The 20,466-nt window shown below is 40.8% G+C and overlaps 1 protein-coding gene across 6 annotated transcripts in view; it reads right to left on the minus strand.

Annotated features, from left to right (window-relative positions):
• Positions 1-20,466, minus strand: part of EPS15 (epidermal growth factor receptor pathway substrate 15) — a 67,830-nt gene that overhangs the window by 37,987 nt on the left and 9,377 nt on the right. For 3 of the 6 annotated variants that reach the window (XM_032117336.1, XM_032117331.1, XM_032117332.1), the window contains exons 1-2: positions 9,864-10,174; positions 2,787-2,828 (exon numbers count right to left, since the gene is read on the minus strand). In XM_032117336.1, the coding sequence (XP_031973227.1) occupies positions 2,787-2,828; positions 9,864-10,160 (339 nt within the window). In that variant the 5' untranslated portion in view covers positions 10,161-10,174. The other 3 variants (XM_032117333.1, XM_032117334.1, XM_032117335.1) reach the window with 2 other exon arrangements.

Consider the following 20,466-nt stretch of genomic DNA (forward strand, 5'->3'; position numbering starts at 1 on the left):
AGTTGCCAAACCCCCTTTTCAAATAGCAGAGTTGATCTTGCACATAAGTGAGCACAACAATCTTGGCATCTACTCAGAAAACCTCCAGCCTAGGACTTCTCTTTCAAGAATGTCACAAAACACCACAGTATCAGCTGTGTTTACTTTTTATTTCCCCAAGTCCAAGCCAGAGGAAGGTGACTTTAAGGGGTTTAAGCAGGATTCTTACTTAACCCAGTACTGATCTAGTTTCTTTTTGTGCAATTAATTATCTAAATTTTTAAACTATTTTGTAACTATTTTTTTAAAGGGCTGATTTCCATTTCTTTACAAATTACTGAATCTTGAATGCTGGGGTGGGGGTACTTATGTTTGATTATTGCACTGGGATGATTGCTGGTGCTGGTCAGTTATACACCAGCTTGGCAGAGCTTTTTCCCTGATATGCAAGAAGCTGTTTCCACAGCTGCATCAGCCAACAACTCCCTTGTTACAGCCTGTCTTTTGTAGGACCAGGAATTATCAGAAGTTACAAACATATCTGACGTGATTAGGTCAGAAGGTAACAGGGAGAAGTGCTTCAGCTCAGGATTCATCACTAATCCAGCACTGCTTCCCTGCTGCACTGCACCATGTGATTAAGTAATTTCCTAGTGCTTTATGACACGTATTTAAAACTATGCTTTAACCTCACCCTGCTTTGAGTCAGTCTATAAAAGGTTAAACATAAAAATACTTATTTGAAAGAACAGAGTCCCTATTGAAAAGTTGAGATTCCAATCTCATTCTAAGTACAAAGGCCAGGATTTACACCCATCTCACAACACACCTTTTGCCAGATGAATCCCTTTAAGTTTGTGATAGAACTGGAAGTGTGCTCAGCATCAGAGCTGCTTCAGGTGATGAATTTATTCATATAAAAGCACATTCCACCAGCACAGTAAGACAAAGTGGGAAATGTCTTTCGAATGTTTCTGTTCTGAAAGTTGTCATCTCCTTATCTGAGAAATGGAAGGGCAAAGTTCCCTAGTGGAACTGGAAGTCTTTAGACACGTTTGAAAGCTCCTCTTTAGGAAAAATGCTTGCAGCAAACAGTTCATCTGAGCAAGTCTGAAAAATAATCCTCTGGAAAACAAATCCATATTGGCACCACTTCACTAACAGTAACATCATGTTTAAGGAATCCCTGTTCCTGTACACTACTGAAACCGCTGGACAACAAACAGTGCTCCAGTTTCACTAGGATTCACAGTATTCCAACAAATGGAAGATACTGACTTAGGAACCAGTATCACATTTGTGCTTCAATTCAGTTTCTTTATCCAAGCTTTTGCTCCACACTTCAGTGGTTAAGCAACTTTTGTCAGGAGGAAGAGACAGGCAGGCATATGGCAAAGGTTGTACCTGACAGTGAGAGTCAGAAGGACTGAGCCAGGAAACACAATGTGCAGAACAATCATTCCCAGCCTTTTCTTGTGCCCTTACAATGGTATCTTATGATAAGGGACTCTCCTAAGGTTTTTAATCCAATGCCTAGAGAGAAACACACAGTGGATTTGTCCATCTGAAGGAAAACTTTGTGAGGATGATACTTTCTCCTTCAGCCACCAGAAGCCATCTGAACTTAGATCAAGGTAAACTCTCTCTTCTTGTTCAGCAATTTTAAATCTGCTACTCTCCTGCAGTGGAGAAAAGCCCTTATTAAAGTACAATGGAAAGCTCAGATTCTTCAGGCATCATAGGCTGATACATTTGAACTGCTATTTTTTGCACTTGATAATGGGACTAATCCTCTAAGCACAATCCAAAAATAGAGCATGGAGAGAAATCACAGCCTTGTCCCTTCCCCAGCAGATAAGTTTACATTCTGATGTTGACACACAAAAGAAGCTCCTAAATAAGGAAGCCATAGACACTGTAACCTGTCTTAGGACAAACAGACAGGAACATTACCAGTTGCACAAAGGAAAAAAAACCTTCCTATGAGGTTGTCTTTTTACAGGGTTCATCAATTACTCATCAGGTCTATTATAAAATTAAATTATTTTTAATTGTTTTATACAGTCAAGTAGTTTAACTTTCTTGAAAGTTTTTACATTACATTTGTAGAATGAAATACATTATGTACATGACAGAAAATACTGCTATTATAGAATAGGTGAAACAGCTATTTTTTTTAAAAAGTTGTATTTATAGGAATTAAGACACCTTAGTATAGCTGGGTCAAAATATAGAAGACAAGTAAAAATAAAATCTATGTTCTTATATTTTATTTATAAGTATTCTTTATTTTTACATCATTTTTGCATCTGTTGAGTGAAGCTGCAAGAACTACTGCACTCTTTTCACATTCAGTGGCCTTCTATTCAAATTTCTCTCCTTACAATATCCTGTGATCAACTCTGGGGATATTCTGAGTGAGATACAAGTCTTACATGATGCTAACTGAGCTACAAACGCAAGAAATTCATCTTCACTTGTAAAAAGCAACAAAGACTATATTAATACAGCATTTTTAAAGAATTTGCTCCATACCAAGACCTCACAGTCTATTACAACTGTCAAGTGATGTATGTCATACACACCTAGCAGCTCCCTAAAAATAAGGGTCCTCTTACAACCAATATTAAATTTATACCAATAGAGCTCAGACCTAAGGGTTAGCTACTATAAAAATACATTTTAAAGTACTATAATTTTTCTTGAGCTTTTTTTGTTTACACACTGTTGGCCAGGCTGAGCCAGTAGCAAAAGAATATAAATTCTTTAAAATCCAAATGAGGTCTGTTCTTTCAGAACATACATACCTGTCGATAGAATTTCTCATACACAGGATTTGCACTCGATAGCTGTAAAAGAGATACAGAGAGAAAATTAGCCCTGAAGATCCAGATTTTAATTTCCCTCTCCCTGGACAAACAAAGATATAAAACACTCTCCAATGCTCTTCAAAGAAGCATTAAGGATTTATTCTGTACAATGATGAGGACTAGGACAGCTCTTCGTGCTGTAACTTTTAGAAGACTGACTTCTTGTTTTGCAGTCATTGACACCACCCCAGATCAGATTTCCCTCAGCCAGGTCACCAGGTGAGGCTGTGTGAAACAGGAACTCTTAGGCAACATAGCCTACGGGCAAAAGCAGAAACCTGAAACAACTCAGGCTAGGAAGTGCTCTCTAATATTAGAGTACAAAGCAATATAATTTTATTTCACTATCCACTGCATCATTCTTTAGAATTTAGTGTCATATGCAACCAGTCTGTAAAATTTTCAGTTACTCAAATTAATCCCTGGATTCACAACTAAATCCACAGCAACGGTGCCACATTAAAACAGAGTAATATTCTAACTTTGGGTTTTGTAACTTGAACCCTTTTTGGGGATAACTTCTGCCTTCATTCCACTGCCATCTACTAGACATTCAGGGCTCACCTAAAGTTAAGTGGACAAGGACAAAACAGCTTCTTTGGAAAAGGCTCTTTCTTTATTTTTAAATTATTCTTAGAAATTAAAAAAAAAAAAATCTAGAGAGCTGAAACAATGCAAAACTTAATCTCTTGGCCTACACTAGACACCCTTCCCCAACAGACTGGCAAGAAATGAAGTGTTAGGGTTACCTCTCTTCCCCAGTGTAAAAACAGGCACAAAATCAGAAAATGTTTTAATGAAGCGCATGTTGTGTGAACCAAAGGCATTTATGCAGAGGATAACCCTAGAACTCACAGTGTATTTATTGCCCTCACAACTGTGGGAACAACTGAGCATAATACAAGCTACTTACACAATACTTACTAAAAAAGCCCAGAGCACGTAACTTCAAATATTACCCAAAATCAGAGTTCTCCCCCTTAAGAGGAACATGATCTCAAACCCCAGGATGTGCCGACCTTTGTACAAACAGAATCCAACAAAGTAGCATCTCTGGATTTAACATTTAGATGTTCAAATGGAAATATGGAAACCAACAGTGATCATATAGGTTGTCAATTACATATTTGTAAAAACCTTTACTACAGATTGTATAAATGGTGACAGCTTAAATAAAACCACATCCATTTTCCTAGAGCAATAGCTAATACAGCTGCTCTTTTGGCTGAGTACTCCATGTTCACAGGTACTGATTATCAGAAAAGACTAAGAGAAGATGTTTGGTAGAAATTAGTTTAGTGTGATCTTGTGCAATTACAGAAAGTGTGCAGCATCACCAGAATGTCCTAAAAGGCAAATCATAAAGTACAGCTAGAAATAACAGGAGAGCTTCCATCAGAGCTTATTCAGCAAGTACACTGCCCCAGAGACTCAGCTTCTGATTTTCTAGCTGACTTTTTGGTTTTGTGTTTGGTGGGGTTTTGTTGTTGTTGTTTGGTTTTGGGGTTTTTTTGGTGTTTGGGGGGAGGGGGCAACAACAGAGACACACAGCTGGTAAGGTTTTATTTGATTGCTGGGAGGTGGGTGGGAAATACCTCTCCCATAGCCAGACATGAAAAATTACATATGCTGGGAAACCATCACTGGTATTCACTGCAATACCTCAATTTTTATAGCTTAACCTTGCTCTGACTTTGCTCTGGTACCCAAAGACTTTTATTATTTCAGCCATCAACTAAGCATGCAGTTACACATCCCTTAAAATAGCCTAACAAAATATATTCAGCTTTTGCCAGCCCTCAGACTACCACAACACCAATACAATGAACAACTTTCAATTGCTTTCCAGCACTCCACAGCACGCTGCATTTTCTTACCTAAACCTCACATGCTTTCTTTTCCCACTCAGCAACCTAGAGCGGTAGTTCTCCCAAATACTCAAATATTTGACTTACTAAGTGTTACTTCATTAGAATGTAAAAGTCTAGGCACAGGACAAAAATTAAAGCCGTGAGCAGAAAAGTAGAACGGAGCTGGCCAAGGCAGCCCCTGGAACCATTGATTCTTGTGCATCATCCCTCTTGCCCAATGTCACCCTCTGTTCAGCCAAATGCTTCCTTATTACAGCCAAACTGATCATTGTCACTCCAGGCCAGGAAACATCGTGTTGAAGTCCTGCAATGGAAACACTAAGTGCAAAACAATCTTTTCATTCAGTACTTAAGAGGACGCGCCAATAATTCTTATTTATTTCATTAGTGTTTCCAATATTCATTTTAATATCAGCATCAGTGCAGTAACTGGAATTTCCTGTGAACAGAGTAACAGTAATAAAAAAGTTTCCCAGACTATTTTACTACTAATAGACTTGTTCTTCCTTCAAAGTATATCCCACAATAAACCAACAGATGCAAACAAACTCTAGGATATTCTTCTGGGATAAGAAAAAAAATACTGTTCAACACCTTTCCAAGGGCTGCCATAGAATTTACCTGGCAAAATTCTTTTCATGGGATTTGTAACAGCCATTTGCAAAACAGCATTTGTTTTAAATGCAAAATGAGGGAGGGAGAAAAGGTCAGATTCCACAGCGTACAAAAATAGAAAGACTTGATTATGGCTCCATTTCAAAGTTGATCACTTCATAAGGGTAAAAGGTGTTGTAGTAATTACAACCTTTGATACAAACCTATGAACCCTAGAATGCTAACCTAGGAAATAAAAAACACCTTCAGGGATACCCATCTTTTTCATCTTCTGTTGTCAATCAACCCCCATGTTTTCATGCCTCTGGCACATTTGCATTTAGGTGTAGTAAGATACTATTACCAGTCTGTCCACCCATCCAGCCACAACCTTCCTTCCAAAAAGGCTTAAAAACAAACAAACAAAAGCTGTCCATTGAGAAAAACAAAAGTAATTTCCCCCTCCAACCCCAATGAGATAGCAGGAGAGAAACAAGCTATTCTATCCTGATTAAAATCCAAGATACTGTATTCTATCACAGCTCTAGGACTCATTTTAAGAGTTTCCAAAAGACACAATCTGGCCTTAAATGTTCTTCCCGTAGTCAGCCAGTCAAAAAGCGGGTAAGTTCAAGGCAAGCTGGTTTCCTTACAATGCCATTTCAAAACAATAATCAACTTCTCTCTTTTTCCTCTATTGCTTTATTGTCTCACCTAAAGTGTTTCAGCGTAAAGCTTTCTACCACTTTCAATTATATAACCAAGAACGTCTCCTACAGCAATAACAAAAGGAAAGAAAATATTTTCTATAAATTTCTATACAATTATTACCAAGTACTTCAAAATTGAGCACTTTCTTTCCCATTGAACAGCTGAAGCAGACACAAGAACTGCTGTCTTCTCTCTGCAGAGATGTCTGCCGCTGCATAATTAGAAATGGTTCCATTTAATTTTCAAATTGCCACAGAAGATCTTCACCATCTTCTAATCAGTACTGAACAAAGCCTTTACAACATCAAAGAGTAGCTTCACTGCCTTTTTATAGGCAGCTTCTCTCTAACATGGTGGATGCAATACTAATCAAAAAAATTAGGTTCTATCTGCTTTAAGAGCAGTCAGCCTCCTCTAAATGCAGGTTTAACACACACAGGCATACGCTGGTTTCTTCATCTGCAGGACAGAAAGAGGAACAACAGGTTCCTCATTCCACTAAAAATAACAAACTATGATCTTAATTTGATCATTTTGCTTATTCCTTTAAAAAAAAAAAAGAAGAAATCAGAAGTTTGCCGGAGACCTCAAAATCTCTGGCTTACTTTATACATAACATGTGAGTTACAATGAGGGTATCATTCATACTGCAAGTATTTGGATCCTGTGTATTCCAGTAACAAGACATTAATCCTGGCAATGTGTGCACGAGACAGGAATCCATCCAGCTCGGCCTCAGTGTAATACTCCATGTTTTCCTTCAACAACACAGCACAGCATTCTCAACTCTGCAACACAATACTCAAGTCTAAAATGAGACTTGCAGCTAATTAGGATACAAATTGATATTACACGATTTTGTCTCATTTACCAAAGTAGCTCGTAACTACTTCAAGACAACTACTACATTTCTTACAAAAAGCATTTCATCAGGAAGACAAACACAGTAATCTTCCTTTTCTTCTTGAATATTTCTTTACAGTGCTTCCCTGAACTGCAAGCTTCCCCTTCAATCACAGCCAGTTTTTCAGAATAAACCACAAGTTCAATTTTCAAGAACAACAAGAAGTTACTGCATGTCCACATTAGCCCACCTTTCAAGAAACACCTCTTCCCCATTCTCAACATCCATTTTCCACATCTTCAGTTTTCTATTCTTCCTCCCTAAATTCCCCATATGAAATAGGTCAGATAAGCAACCATCCTTGGAGGGTCAAAACATTCAACCCCTTCTGTTGGTTACAGCTTAATTTGACTTTTCCAACAACAGATGACAATCTGTGAGATTGGACAGTTCCTTCTCGCTGCTGTTGTTTGCTTGTTTCCAACTAAAGGCAACCACAACAAAACACTCCCGTGGTAGAAGTTCCCTTAGAAGTTCCACATTAAATTCCCAGTCATGCTCAGACCGTAACACTCACTGAGCAAATGCAAGTGGCAACAAGATGTTGCAGAATGGGTTCAAAATGAGGAGATGAAAGATACTTCAGACTACTACTTGCAGGGAGAGAGGAGGGGGAGATAATCACCTTCAGTTTGCAACCCTTCCTCAAGCATACTTGGTGTAATAAATTTCACTACAGCTACACAGTCCTGAAGTATTTTTACTAATCTGTCAGAAGAATACAATTAGCACCAAAAAGTTTCAAATTACTGAAATTACAGCTTTGATATTCAAATAAAGGATGTGCAGCCCTCTCAGACATAGCAGCTGCAAAGTCATCTGAAAATACCCTCATCTCATTTGAAATACTCAACGCCCCAGCCATGCTGCAGTACTGTCAAACCAAACACAGGAAAGGGAACAGAAAATCGGACCCAACAGTGAGTCTGAGTGCAGGTTCATGCGCCTCTTGCTCTCTGCATGTGCCCTACAGCAGATCGTGCCCATCTGCACACCTTTACTGCTGGTGTCAGTAACTGATCTCGGTGCAGCCACCACTGCACTCCCCACCCCCACGCCCTCATTTTCACTTCCTCATGCTCTTCAACAGATTCTGAACACTTCACCACTTGGGAGGACTTTTTATAACCCTAAAATTCCACATATTAGAACCTACATTGGAAAAAATTATCTACAGGCTTGCTTGGCTTTCTAAGATGATTCTTATGCAACACAAGAAGAAAAAACAAATAAGCCAAAAAAAGAAATCCCCACACAAATGGTAAACACAGAAATAGCTCCCTCAGTTTAACCACTGATGTAAGCTGCAACCACAATGGTTTTAAGGATACTGGCAATTTTTCTGCTTCTGTCAACATTATCACATTTGTATTTAGTCCCCCATCCATGTGACCAAAAAAAGTAAATAAATTCTACAATGAAAGGATTACACAGCCTGTAAGCAACAATGTCTTGCTGTAGAACACACCAGAGCTGACACCTCACTTCTCTCCCCAAATGAAGAGCCAGAACAGCTCTGTGAGAACTTCTTTCCCTTCAGTAAGCAGATGCCTTAAAGCTTTTTTGTTTACTTGAAGGCTGTTGAAAAAGAGACTCAGACAAGGCTAACTTAGCGATTTTAATATAAAGCAAGCTTTCACCAAAAGTACTGTACGTCATAACTCTATACCTTTAGACTCTTAAAGACACATTTGTTTTCCCCACACATTCGTTCACCTTTTCACTGAACTATTTTCCTTTCTTTCCTTGAAATAGTTGATAATACTCTCAAAAGAGAACTATGTAAGTAACTGCAAATTGAGCAGCCTTGCTGCCAGCTTTTTAAGTTTACTTCCATGTGCTTAAGAAATTCATTAAGCTTATTTACCAGCTTTACTTTCTGTAAATATCACAACTGGCTATCAGATTGAAGCATCCCAAGCCAGAAGGATGCACCAATAGGCCCACCTCAGCCTTATGTCAGGTAGGAATGAAAATTTCTCATGTCACTGCTAAATGAAATTAAAAAGTATCAAAAAGTGTCAGTTCATTAGCTACCACAGCTCTGGGGAATAAGGCATGGTCCTAACGGTATAGAATAACCTGTGTGAAGTGATTCCATTACCGTCAGGAAAAAATGTGAGCAGTAAGGATTGAGGTGAAGTGAGATCACCCGAGCATGAAACAGTGCCAAGAGTCTCCAAGTTTTAGGGCTATCACCTGCACTACTCTTCACTATGAGACCCCTGTATGGGCACTGTGTGACAACAGTGTCCCCTCACCACGGGGCCCACCAAAACCAAGGTAAAACGACTTGCAAGCAGTACCTGCGGAGACGGCTTTCTGTTAAAACAAGGAATTCGTCTGTCCCTCCCAGGGTCACCTGCCCATGGCCCCGCTGCCCCGGAGAACCCCTCGATGCCGGGTGTGCCCGCGCTGTCGGGAGGGCACCCGGCGGCCGCGGGGCTGGCACCGGGCACGGACACCTCAACCCGGCGCTATCGCCTTTCGGCCCCTTCGCGAACGCTCCCCGAGCGCACGGCCCGCCCTCGGCGTTCACGGGACGGGGTTCGCTGGGCTCCAGCCCGATGCCCCGAGTCCTACAGAGACAAAAGACGGACCGCGACCGCCGCCGGCGCAGCCCCGCCCGCCCAGGGCCGCTCCCCAGCCGGGTCTCCCCAGCCCCGGGCAGAGGCACCTGCGGCCGGGCGGGACCCCGTTCCCCACCCTTGGCACCCCCGGCTCGCGGGTCACGGCTGCTCTCCCGCAGCCCCTCGCTGCCGTTCTCCCTCCCTTCCTCCCTCCCGCAGACACGGACACACCCCCGCCCCGCCGCCACCTGACAGCGGCGGGGCAGCGCTGCGGGGCGGCGGCGGCGGCCGCACAAAGCGCGGGCCCCCCGGGCAGCCCCGCGGCGGCGGCCCCGCGCCGTGCCCGGACGCGCGGCGGCGGTACCTGTGCCAGGGAGAGGCGCGCGGCCATGCTGTTCCATCCCCCCGGCCGGGCCGCAGGAAGGACGCGCCGGGCCCCGCCACTGCCGCACAACTTCGGCAACTTCCCCAGCCGGCCCCGGGCAAATCCCGGCACCGGATCCGCGCCCGCCCGCCGGACGGAGCCGGAGCCTCCCCCGCGGCACACGGCAGCGCAGCCGCGCGCAAAACCGGGCGCGGAGCGCGGGAGCCGGAGCCTGCTCGAGGCAGCTGCAGCGAAAACCCGGACCCGGAATCCTCGGCCTGACACGGTGACCAGCATCCCCCACTGCCAGATCCCGGCCTCTCCCTCACCTTCCCTGTTGGCCCTGCTTCTGCTGGGGATGCTTCCAGCATGGCAAACGGTTACAGTTCTCCAGATTAGTAATGACACAGGTGAGGGAAGTCCCAAAACACGAGGTGAAGCAGGTCTGGGCTCAGTTGCAAAAGAATTGGGCACAAGGCCCAGGAGGAAGCAGCACATGAGCCCAGCAGGATGTCCTGACCTGAGGCATCCTCACAGCAGCGAGGAGCTCCCCTGGGCTCGGCCTCCTGCTTCCCTCCACTCACAGGAAATTAGATGCCTGCCCAGGCAACTCATGGCTGTACACGTCCTTCTGTCTGTCTGCTTGTACTCAGAGCACAGTGGCTCTTCTGGGGGAGGGTAACCAGAAGAAAGGGATGAGCAACTCTTATGGTGGGAGAACCTATGAGACATCACAGGGAGCAAGCTGGAGTGGGGAGTAAACTGCACCACGTTCTCCAAACCCATTGGAAACAATTGTCGCTGTAAGCGATACTCGTGTCACCACCCGTTTTCCTGCTCCTCCTGTACCTGCTCACCTCCTCCCACTGGCTTATTTCCACTCCTACTCTGAGTTCTGCACTACCACAGCATACATCAGGGAAAACGTTCCTATTTTTATACTTTACCCCAAGATTAGGCACACATTTAAACTTGAAATATGCATTCAGACCAATAAGAGGAAATTAACTGAAGTCATACTTCATTACTGGAAAGCTTTCCCAACATGCTTTGTTTTCTTTCTCTGTTTGTAATTCTCTACCCCTCTGCATTGTTTTTGTCCTCCTCAGCTCAGTTGTATGCTCATGCCCCACCTCTGCATCCTGTCATTCCTCAGCTGGCAGTCATCCTGAGCTGCTAGTGCTCATCATCTGTCATGAAATATGGGATTCCTCCTTCCCACCTATTCTTTAATAAAGGTTTTACAGAAACTCTGCTTTACTGACCTGTTTCTCAGTCATTTTTTCAGCAAGAAAAAGAAGATATCGAGGGGAAGAATATAAAAAGCAAACAGAATAGATATAAAAATATTCACACCATTCACATACTCACTGTCACATCTCTACTCCACCTCACACTTCTCTCAAAAGCAAAATCCCTGGAAAATAGCACAGACTGTATTTCTAGGCTGATTTTTTCTTCTTTGATTAAAATTGGAATACAATCCCAGAATAATTAATACCTGGAAATTAAACCAGAAGATTGTAAAACTAAAGTGGTGTCTCCTGTGGAAAACAGTATTTTTTGGAGGGGGCCCTCAGTAGGTATTTGAAGGGCCTGGGTTTCTGAGCTGCCATGAGCTCATGTGGGTGCCCTTTGCTCTGTCAGTTGTTTCTGTCGTCTCAGTTTTGCTGCAGCTTGGCAGGGCTGGTGGCCTCTCAGGAGAGAGGTTACACCCAGGCTGATGTGTTCTCACTGCAAATAGAAGGAAAATGCAAAACAGGGACTAGGACCTGGCTCTGGAGCTAGAGGCTTGATACCGAGAGCTGCTGTGAGCAGGATTTTGTGGGCAGGCTATCTGGCTCAGCAGTGTTTTTGCTGCTGTTCCCTTTCTCTCCTGGGTGTTGCATCGAGTATTTCCCATCAGGTCCAGGAAGAGACCCAAAGCTGCAGAAATGTTGTGGAATAAGGGTGATGAGTCAAGGGACTTGTGCAGGTCAGCCAGCAGAGCTGTGTCACCCAGAGCACAGTTAAAAGCCCCTAGTCCCCTCTGAGCAGAACACTTGTCTGTTCTGACAAGGGAGGGAGGTCTGCTCCAGCCGAATCACTGCTCCTGAGGGCCTGACCTTCCTGAAGCCTTTGGCTTAGAAAATAAACACAACACCACCCCCCCCCCCCCAGTTTTGCTCCCTCAAACTGTGAAGTGCACAGCAGTCTGCATCCAGAGAGCCTTTCCACAGTGTTCTCCGAAGCTGCTGCAGCAGACTCCAAGTTGCACTTTCAGCTCAGGAACAAGCAGGCAGTGCCAGGTACGTGGTTATGTACCTTCACCCTGGCTGTGCATAGTCACAGTCATCAGGCATGACCACTGTGTCCACAGTCAGAGGGCAAGAATCACTCAGTGTAACCACTGTGGCCTCTACAAATTAAAATAATAATGAGTTCCATATAATCAACACTGAATTATTGTGGTCACGTAGATCTGTGCTGTTGTTGATCACTCTGTGCATCTCACAGACAAATTGTCCTGGATGCCTCCAACCACCTGAGTTAAAGCAACCAGCTCAGACATCTCCATAACAATTACAACAGCACTTGTCAACCTGCTGATGGTGAATGATTGTACTGCAGATTTTCACAAATCTACAATGACAGCTCCCAGAAGAAAACAGCTCTCTGCTTCTCAGCTGGAATTGAAATGTTATCACCTGACATTGGACCATGAAACTGGACTTCATACTTACTTTCTGTCAAGAGCAAAATCACAGCTATTAAAATTTACTCAAAACTGTTGGCAGGTTTGCAAAACAATGCCCTCCAATGACCGTCTTGGCTTAGCCATAAGCAGCTCACCAGGGCTTGACTAGGGTGGAAGAGCTCCTGAAATCTGGAACAGGGGGACTTTCTAAACATACCTCTCCTCTTATTTGCTCCTCAGTGGAAACCCCATTGTTCTGTCTCTTCCTTTGCTGACCCCATGAATCTTGACCTTTTGCAATATCTTCTGTAAATTGTCTAAGGAATGGTGGGATTCTGTGCTGGGTTTTTGGGAAAGCTTGTTAAGGAATACAAGAAAGTCAAAAGGTCAACAAACTGCAAGAACTTTAACAGTTACATTTTATATCTTTTCACATTCAACAGGGATTCTCCTGCAGGAAATGTGTTTATCTGTAATCTGCTCTGTAATAACTGCTGTATGTTGATTTTTTTGTCATAAGATCCTCTATTCCAGTACACTTGATACCCAAGGGACATGGAAAACAGTATTAGCATGCTTTTATTTGTAAGTATAATAGGATTTTCTATGATTCTAAGTACCGGCATTTTGACAAATAGGTACCGGATCTCAGTGCTCTTTATTGTTTCTTTATAAGTACAATGCACAAGGTTATGTCAACACTGGACAAACAAGGGACTGCTGACAAATCAAAACTAGCCAAATGGCTAATGAAGACTGGGCCTTGCAGCAGTGCAGCCAGCAGAGCAGCAGCACAACCTTTTTGGTGCAAATCCCCACAGTGAGCCACTGTGCAAGAGTATGAAGTGACTTGCTCTGGTACAGTTGAATTTGAAAATGTGCTGCGGGAAGATAGCATAGAAAGGCCCTACACCAGTCCGAGTCAAACACTAACGACCTCTGGTTTATAAATCTCTTACGATCTCCAAATATGTTTGTTAGTAAAGCTGCTAACATTTTAATCATATCCACTGGTCTCCCTGGAAATAATATCTCAAGTGTCCATCCCTTCCTTTCTTAGAGCTTTGTTTACCCTGTGGATCAGCGCACAGGAAGCCCAAAACAGCACACAGGCATTTAGTACGACTTGCTCTGCTCGTTCTAGGAACAGTGTTACTACAGCCCATGAGCAGTCCGGAGGCTGAGAGAAGAATGACTCAGTCCTGCCTCCTGCATTCCTGAGCATGAAATGAGGTACCCAGCTCTCTGGAATTCCAGTGCAGAGCACAGCAGTAGCTCCAGCATTGCACATACAGAATCAAGCACTTAAAGGTCAGAAGGATTAAGCCACTTTGAGTCTTAAAGAACAAAAGGAACCATATACATCAACACACAAAATCCTGGCCAAAAATGTATCAAAGAATATAATGCAGGGGAACCTGGCCACAGGCAAACAGACTGTCTTACATTGCACAGGTTTCAGAGAGCCAAGCAACACCCATGCTCCTGATACAAAACAGCATTTCCCACACCTAGGTTACCAAGAGATCCCTCCTGAGAAATAAAGAAGATCATCATATGAACTTTGACGACCTTTGGACTAAGGCAACCTTTTATCAGAAATCTCAGAGTCCTTTCCAGGACTAGTGACACAAGTTGGTTTAGGAAGTCACGACTGCAGGGGTGCATTTATCTAGAAATACACCCCAGGATATGCTTTGTGTGCCCTTTACATTTTATGCAGCTGCAAGTTTTCTAGACAAAGGGTTACAGATAGGCTGCTATGTTTTAAGGCCACAAGAGAACACTACAATCATCTAGCCAGACTCCAACAGTCCTTCTGTAGAGATGTTAATTTATGGGTTTCTTTCCATAAAATACGTAATCTGTGAGTCCTACAGTGCATTTTCTAGGAAGATGTCTAGTTACTAGGGTGTGTACATTGATCATTATGAAAGCTGCATAGGAATTATCTGCTAACTCATGTTGTGCTGTGCTCTTGGCTTCTTAAGGTGGTTTGCAGACTTTCAAAGCTATACCAGCCTTGAAAGTATTTCAAAATGGGTTGTGGGATGATCAAATTTATACAAATCTGTAGCAGTATTAAAGAAACACAAACGAGGATATTAAGGTAACTTTACATATTTCTTCATCTCTAAAGTGTTTTCTGTTCAGATGTTCAGAAATATTTGAATATATCTGAATTTAACTTCTTCATCTGGCAGAAACAGAGTACAGTATGGAATAATTGTACCTCTTTGTTTTGTAAAATGATGTCATCTATATTGCCAGTATTCAGAATTCCAAAGGCTAAAATTATTTTTGAACTGTAGTAATTAGCAAGAACCATCTTGATTTTTTATTACGAGAATGTTAAAATTGAAAGTAACCTGAATAGGGCTTGAGTGAATCTCTTTAACCATATTTGATGGAAAAGTTGGCAAATCTAAAATGCAGCACTACAGATCTGTCTGTGCTATTTTAAAACACACACAATTTATCTTTTCATTAAGACTGTAAGCATATTTTCTCAAACTTTTTTATATTAGCCAGTTTCATGGGGCTACACCACATGTTGCAAAAGAATAAGAGAAAATGTAAATATACACAAGACGTCAGCTTGACCTCTAGATATTTAGCTGGATGACTGACAGCAGAGTGACATTTTTCATTCAAGACCATATTTGAAACCCAGAAAAATCTTCAATAGGCATTAATTTGACATGTCCAGCTAATGTAGCAGTTGGAGATTTTGCTGTTCCTTCAACAGCTTAATACATACTCTGACAGAAATAGAACAAGCAATACTACTGCTGAAACAGCATCAGTCTTCATTATAAATTAAACACATCAATATCATAGTGTGTGGTGTACATTAAACCAAAATGAGGATTGAAAACTAGTATGTTTACAAAGGAGCAGACAGAAAAGCTTTTACCAACAGTTTCTTCTGTTCCCTGTTTCCTTAGGCATGTTGTCTATACTATAAATTCAGGGAACACATTGCTCATCTTTTTGAAACAATAGATTATTATGTTTTAAGAAAACAGAAAATATTAAAAAGTATAATCTACACACTAAATTCCCAACATTCTCCTAACTTAGAATTAGTTCACTCTGCCCTTCACAAAGATTATTAATTAATTTCAGATTTTAAGATACATGAAATAATTAGATAAAAGAGGATTTGGTATTTTTTCTTCTCATTAAATGGTTTGTCTTTAAGACAAACTCATGACTGTCTATAGCAAAAGGCCATTTTTTATAGCATTACTGTAGCTCTTGATACTAGGAAGTGTTTCTTCTGAGATTTCCTTACCTGTCCTCCCAATTATTTTCATCTTCTTATACATTCTTAGCTTCTCCAATTTCTTTCATTATCTTCTAGACTTGATTACAATCATAATAATGTCAAAATGGTTCAGAAAGTAACATTGGTCATAAGACAGAAAATAACTTTCACAAATCACAGTAGCCTACTACTGCAACCCAGTCTTCAGGCTGGGCAACAATTCAGGTACCAACATAGTATTTATGTTTAATTTTATACTAGTAGTTAAAACTTTTCCTAAATGTAAATCACGTTCCACTAGCTTTCAGCAATGAAGTCTCTCAGGGATGGGAGCTGCAGTGGCAGAACAGAGATCTCAGCTGCGTTAAGGTAGTGAGTGCCAAAGGTCCAGTGAGAAGATGAGTCAAAAGCCTCAACAATGGTGGAAAACCAATTATATTTGAAAAGGTGCTAATGATTTAGCCCTCAGAGTAGACAAGGACAGAGCTGATTTGACCATTTTAGTTAAACTTGACCAAGTGACATTTAAAACTGTGTTTTTGCTGCTGTAGAAAAAAATTATTGACAAATACAGTGAGAAGCAAGAGCAAAGCATTACTTGCCTACATCTGTATCAGCGCTGAGAGCTGTAAGGGAGCCTGCAGGTTGCACTTTGTGAAAGCTATCAAATGCCAAATTGCAGGGCTCTTTCTGCAGGCAGAAAGAATTTCCACAAATGCTCTTTCAGCTGTACTTCCCTTTCTCAGAAGCATAATCCTGCTGTATGTCCATAAATGAGAAACCACCATGTGGGATTTTTTTTTTTTTTTTGATTTATGGCCCTGTAGCACGGAGTGGAATCTGTTCTGTTGCTTGGCCAACTGTTGCACAATATTAGCAGGCAAAATGTTCCTTTAAGTGCAAAACATATAATCCCACTGTTGTCAACACATAAGACTAAGGGATGTTCCCTTAAAACCTCTCTTTGTTTTTTGAACTCCTGAATAACTGACATGTAATTACACTTTTTCATTCTTCTACAACAGGTTGGTACTATCAATAATAAATGTAACTTGACCAGTGAGATAGCACCTAAAATATTTGCCTTTATGAAAAATATTTTAGACACATACAATAAATATCATTGCTAAGTATTAAAGACTGAATATTCTTTTATTGCTGTAAAGTACAAGTGCAGTAAATAGTTCACAATTCAAAGTATGTTCTCATTTGATTGCACACATAACGCAATTAAAACATGAAATATCCTTAAATATGACTAAGTTATTTGCTTAATGATTGATTTATTTACTTGTTTGGTTGGTTGACTGATTTTGTTTGGGTTTTTTTAAAGATTAAGTTGCAGAAGTAATGCAGCAGTGATTCAGCCTCAATGGAATTGTTAAGGTGTGCATGTGACTGATCAGATGCAAAAGGATATTAATGGAATTTGAACTCTATCAGCTGACAAGGACTTGCTTGCCTCTGTGCCACCTTATGTTCCTGTCCTGTTATCTGTAATAAAAGATATCTCACCTGTTGAACAGGTGAAGCTGATACAGCTATAAACAGATATAGCTATATAACAACTGCAGATCTGCAAGTCTGGTGACCATTCATAAAAAAAAATGCTTCTTCAAATGACTTTTAGTAGCATTTAAAACAGCTGTGGTAAATAATTCCAGTGTAATCATCACTATGACTTTGAAAAATACATCATGGATTCAGTAGCTTCACAACAGTTTTTCAATCAAACTTGTTCTCTTTACAAATAAAATTCCATTAAAATATATTCTGTTCTTAAAAATGCACTGCAGAATCTGAAAGACTGTTAACTCCCACTGTTATTGGCAATACTAATTTAAATGAGATTCACAACATGTGAGAAGCAATTGAAGAATGTTATTTATACATATCTACATCAGATTACAAAAATTATTGATGATGATGCACAAGTATCAAACCACCAAGATTTTTCAGATCCCCATATCAATTCAATTTGTTGAATCAGTTCAGTGATAAACAAATTTGACCTTCTCTAGAAGGACAACCCCTCCCCCCCAAGGTGCTCCCAAGACAAATATGTATCAGGTATAAAAATGACACAAAGAACACTGAGCTCCAAAGGAGAAAAGTATCAAGGTTTTAGGTATAAAACAGAGCCAGAAGCCATATAAGGTAGGTAAGGTCAGATAACTGGATGAGTTTTGCAGACACAGAGAATGTTTTCTTCTTGAAAGAATCTCCATGATTCAAAAGACATTCAACTTGCATCCAAAACTGAAACATTCTTGATTGTCAGTCTCTTTAGGCTTAGTGAAGATACATAATTTGTTCCTGTTGAAATCAAGTTTACTGTAATGTTTTTCCTTACAGAAATATCTGTACAAAATGGTTTAATGAATTTCTCTCTCCTTTCCTTGTGATAGCATTAATGATGGTAAATTACATAGATACAGATGAGCATGAGGAAAAAACCCTCCAAAATCATCAGTAGAGCTATTTCGTTAACCATAAAATGAATATATAGATGAGTTGCTTAATTTAGCTCAACTCCAATTCTTCTAAGTAGGGAGTAAATCCCAAGCTAAAAATTAGCTGTGGGTCTCCTACACATGACTGCAGAACAGATCCATGTTGTGCTAGATGGCACAACTGCCAGCCCAAAAACACAAACCATGCAGGTACCTTGTAGACATCAAGGGCAGGAAAACCTGTATTGTCATGTTTATAAATACAGGTATATAGTTACTAATTAAAAGAATGAAACAGAAGACCTTAGGTGGGAGTGTGTGGAGGTTTTAATGCGTGTTTTAACTGTATTTACCATGTGCATTGGACAACAACTTGAAGCAGATCCTACAGCCAGGACTTTTTTCTGCCAGTGAGGTTTGCAAGGGGAAAAGTATCCAAAGATTGCTTCAGGACATGGATGAGGAAACTTCTGATCAAAGTCTCTGATAGAAGCTCGGATTGCTTCCTTGGGTTTCTAAGTCACTTCATGGATAAGTTTCCAGGCTACAGGAAATTACTGTATTTTTAATTTAATTTCTACTTCAAGAAATGTGGTAGGGGCAGGACAGGCAGCTTGGGCTGTATAACAACTGGCAGAGATGAAAGCCAGCCCAGATGGCATTAGGCTAAAAGAGTTCTCTTGCCCAAAATATAGCACACATGTCCTTTGCAGATTCTAAAACCAGCACAGAATCTGTCTCTCCCTTTACCATTACCATACAGCTGACTTTTATATATATCTGCAGTTCTCATCCCCACCCTTACAGCTTTGCAGTAACTTCAGAAATTTCTCATATGAGGAAAACACCTAACAGGATTTAACAAGGAAAAAATTTTAATTAGACTTCTTTTTTCTTTCATGTGACTCAATTTTTTAACATTGATGGAATAATGTTCATCAATTCCTGTAGCTCTTTGGGGATTACTAATTTAAAAACTACTAGAATTTTATACTTGAATAAGCAGTGTAATATGAAGATCGACTTTTGATCAGATGAGCAGATTAAATATATTACAAAAAGTAAAATGCCTCAAATTTTAGATGTTGCACATTTAATTGCACATTTGTAGTTATTTGATTAAATGAACTATGTGTGCTACTTGAAGCAAGAAGAAATATTTCCAAGCTCAATCTAATGTCATAATTAAGGATTCATGCACATTGAATAAGATCTGCCTGAACAATACAATATATCTACATTTGGTCAATGTTCTGTTCACAATTTATTATAAACTATACTAAAGTCTGATCCTTATTACCAGAGGACTCAAACTTTGCTAATAATGCAGTCTGAGGGTCTGCTTAATGTGAAAAGCTGTAAAAAAGAGCTATAATTATCTAGAAAGAGAATCTGTGACAAAACTGCATTTATCTCTCAAATCTCCCGCTTGGTTCTAGATTTACCATTCCTTCCATCACTGCACTACGTGAGCCAAATTTTCTTCTTATACACAACTGCTATCCAAGTCCACAGGTTCAGGGAATTTCATGAAGAGCAGATGGTCTTATGTCAGTCTGTACTGCTTGCGAAGAAATCTCCTCCATCTCCAGCCAGCATGAGATTCAACAGCTACAAGAGCTCTGCACAGTGCTCATGAGAGGGAAGCAAAGTGTCCCCCTGAAAACTGGACAAGGAAATGCCTAAAACCGCAAGCTGACTGAAAGAGTAAAAGGAATTGAGTCAGCATTCTGGGGAAAGGAAGGAAAAGGGAGGGGTGGAACAAGCAGTATATTCTTAAAAAAAAAAAAGTATGTTCAACGCAGATAACACGAAAAAGATAAGTGCTACTAGTATGCCATAAATAATATAAGATTCACATAATGCACCATTAAAGTTTATGGATCAAATCCTCTTTCCTGGCTATGATGTACTTAGGCATAACAAAAACTCTCAAGGAGTTGGTTATAGCTTTCTGATTCACTACCCAGTTCATCTCTGGCACTGTGATGGGACTGGAGATGATTCATTAACAGGAGGGAGCCAAATTGCAATTTCTCTACCCTACAATCCCTTTAAGACACTGTTTAAAGGGGCTGTAAAACTCGGTAGTATATTACCTCTTAGTTCATTCAGAACTTTTCAGCCTAGAAGAGAAATTTCCTGGACCTTAAGTGCTTCTCTCTTGTTTTGCCTTGCTTGAGCAGTGACAGGGGGCACAGG

This window comes from Corvus moneduloides, chromosome 9, assembly GCF_009650955.1.
Source record: "Corvus moneduloides isolate bCorMon1 chromosome 9, bCorMon1.pri, whole genome shotgun sequence".
Taxonomy (NCBI): domain Eukaryota; kingdom Metazoa; phylum Chordata; class Aves; order Passeriformes; family Corvidae; genus Corvus; species Corvus moneduloides.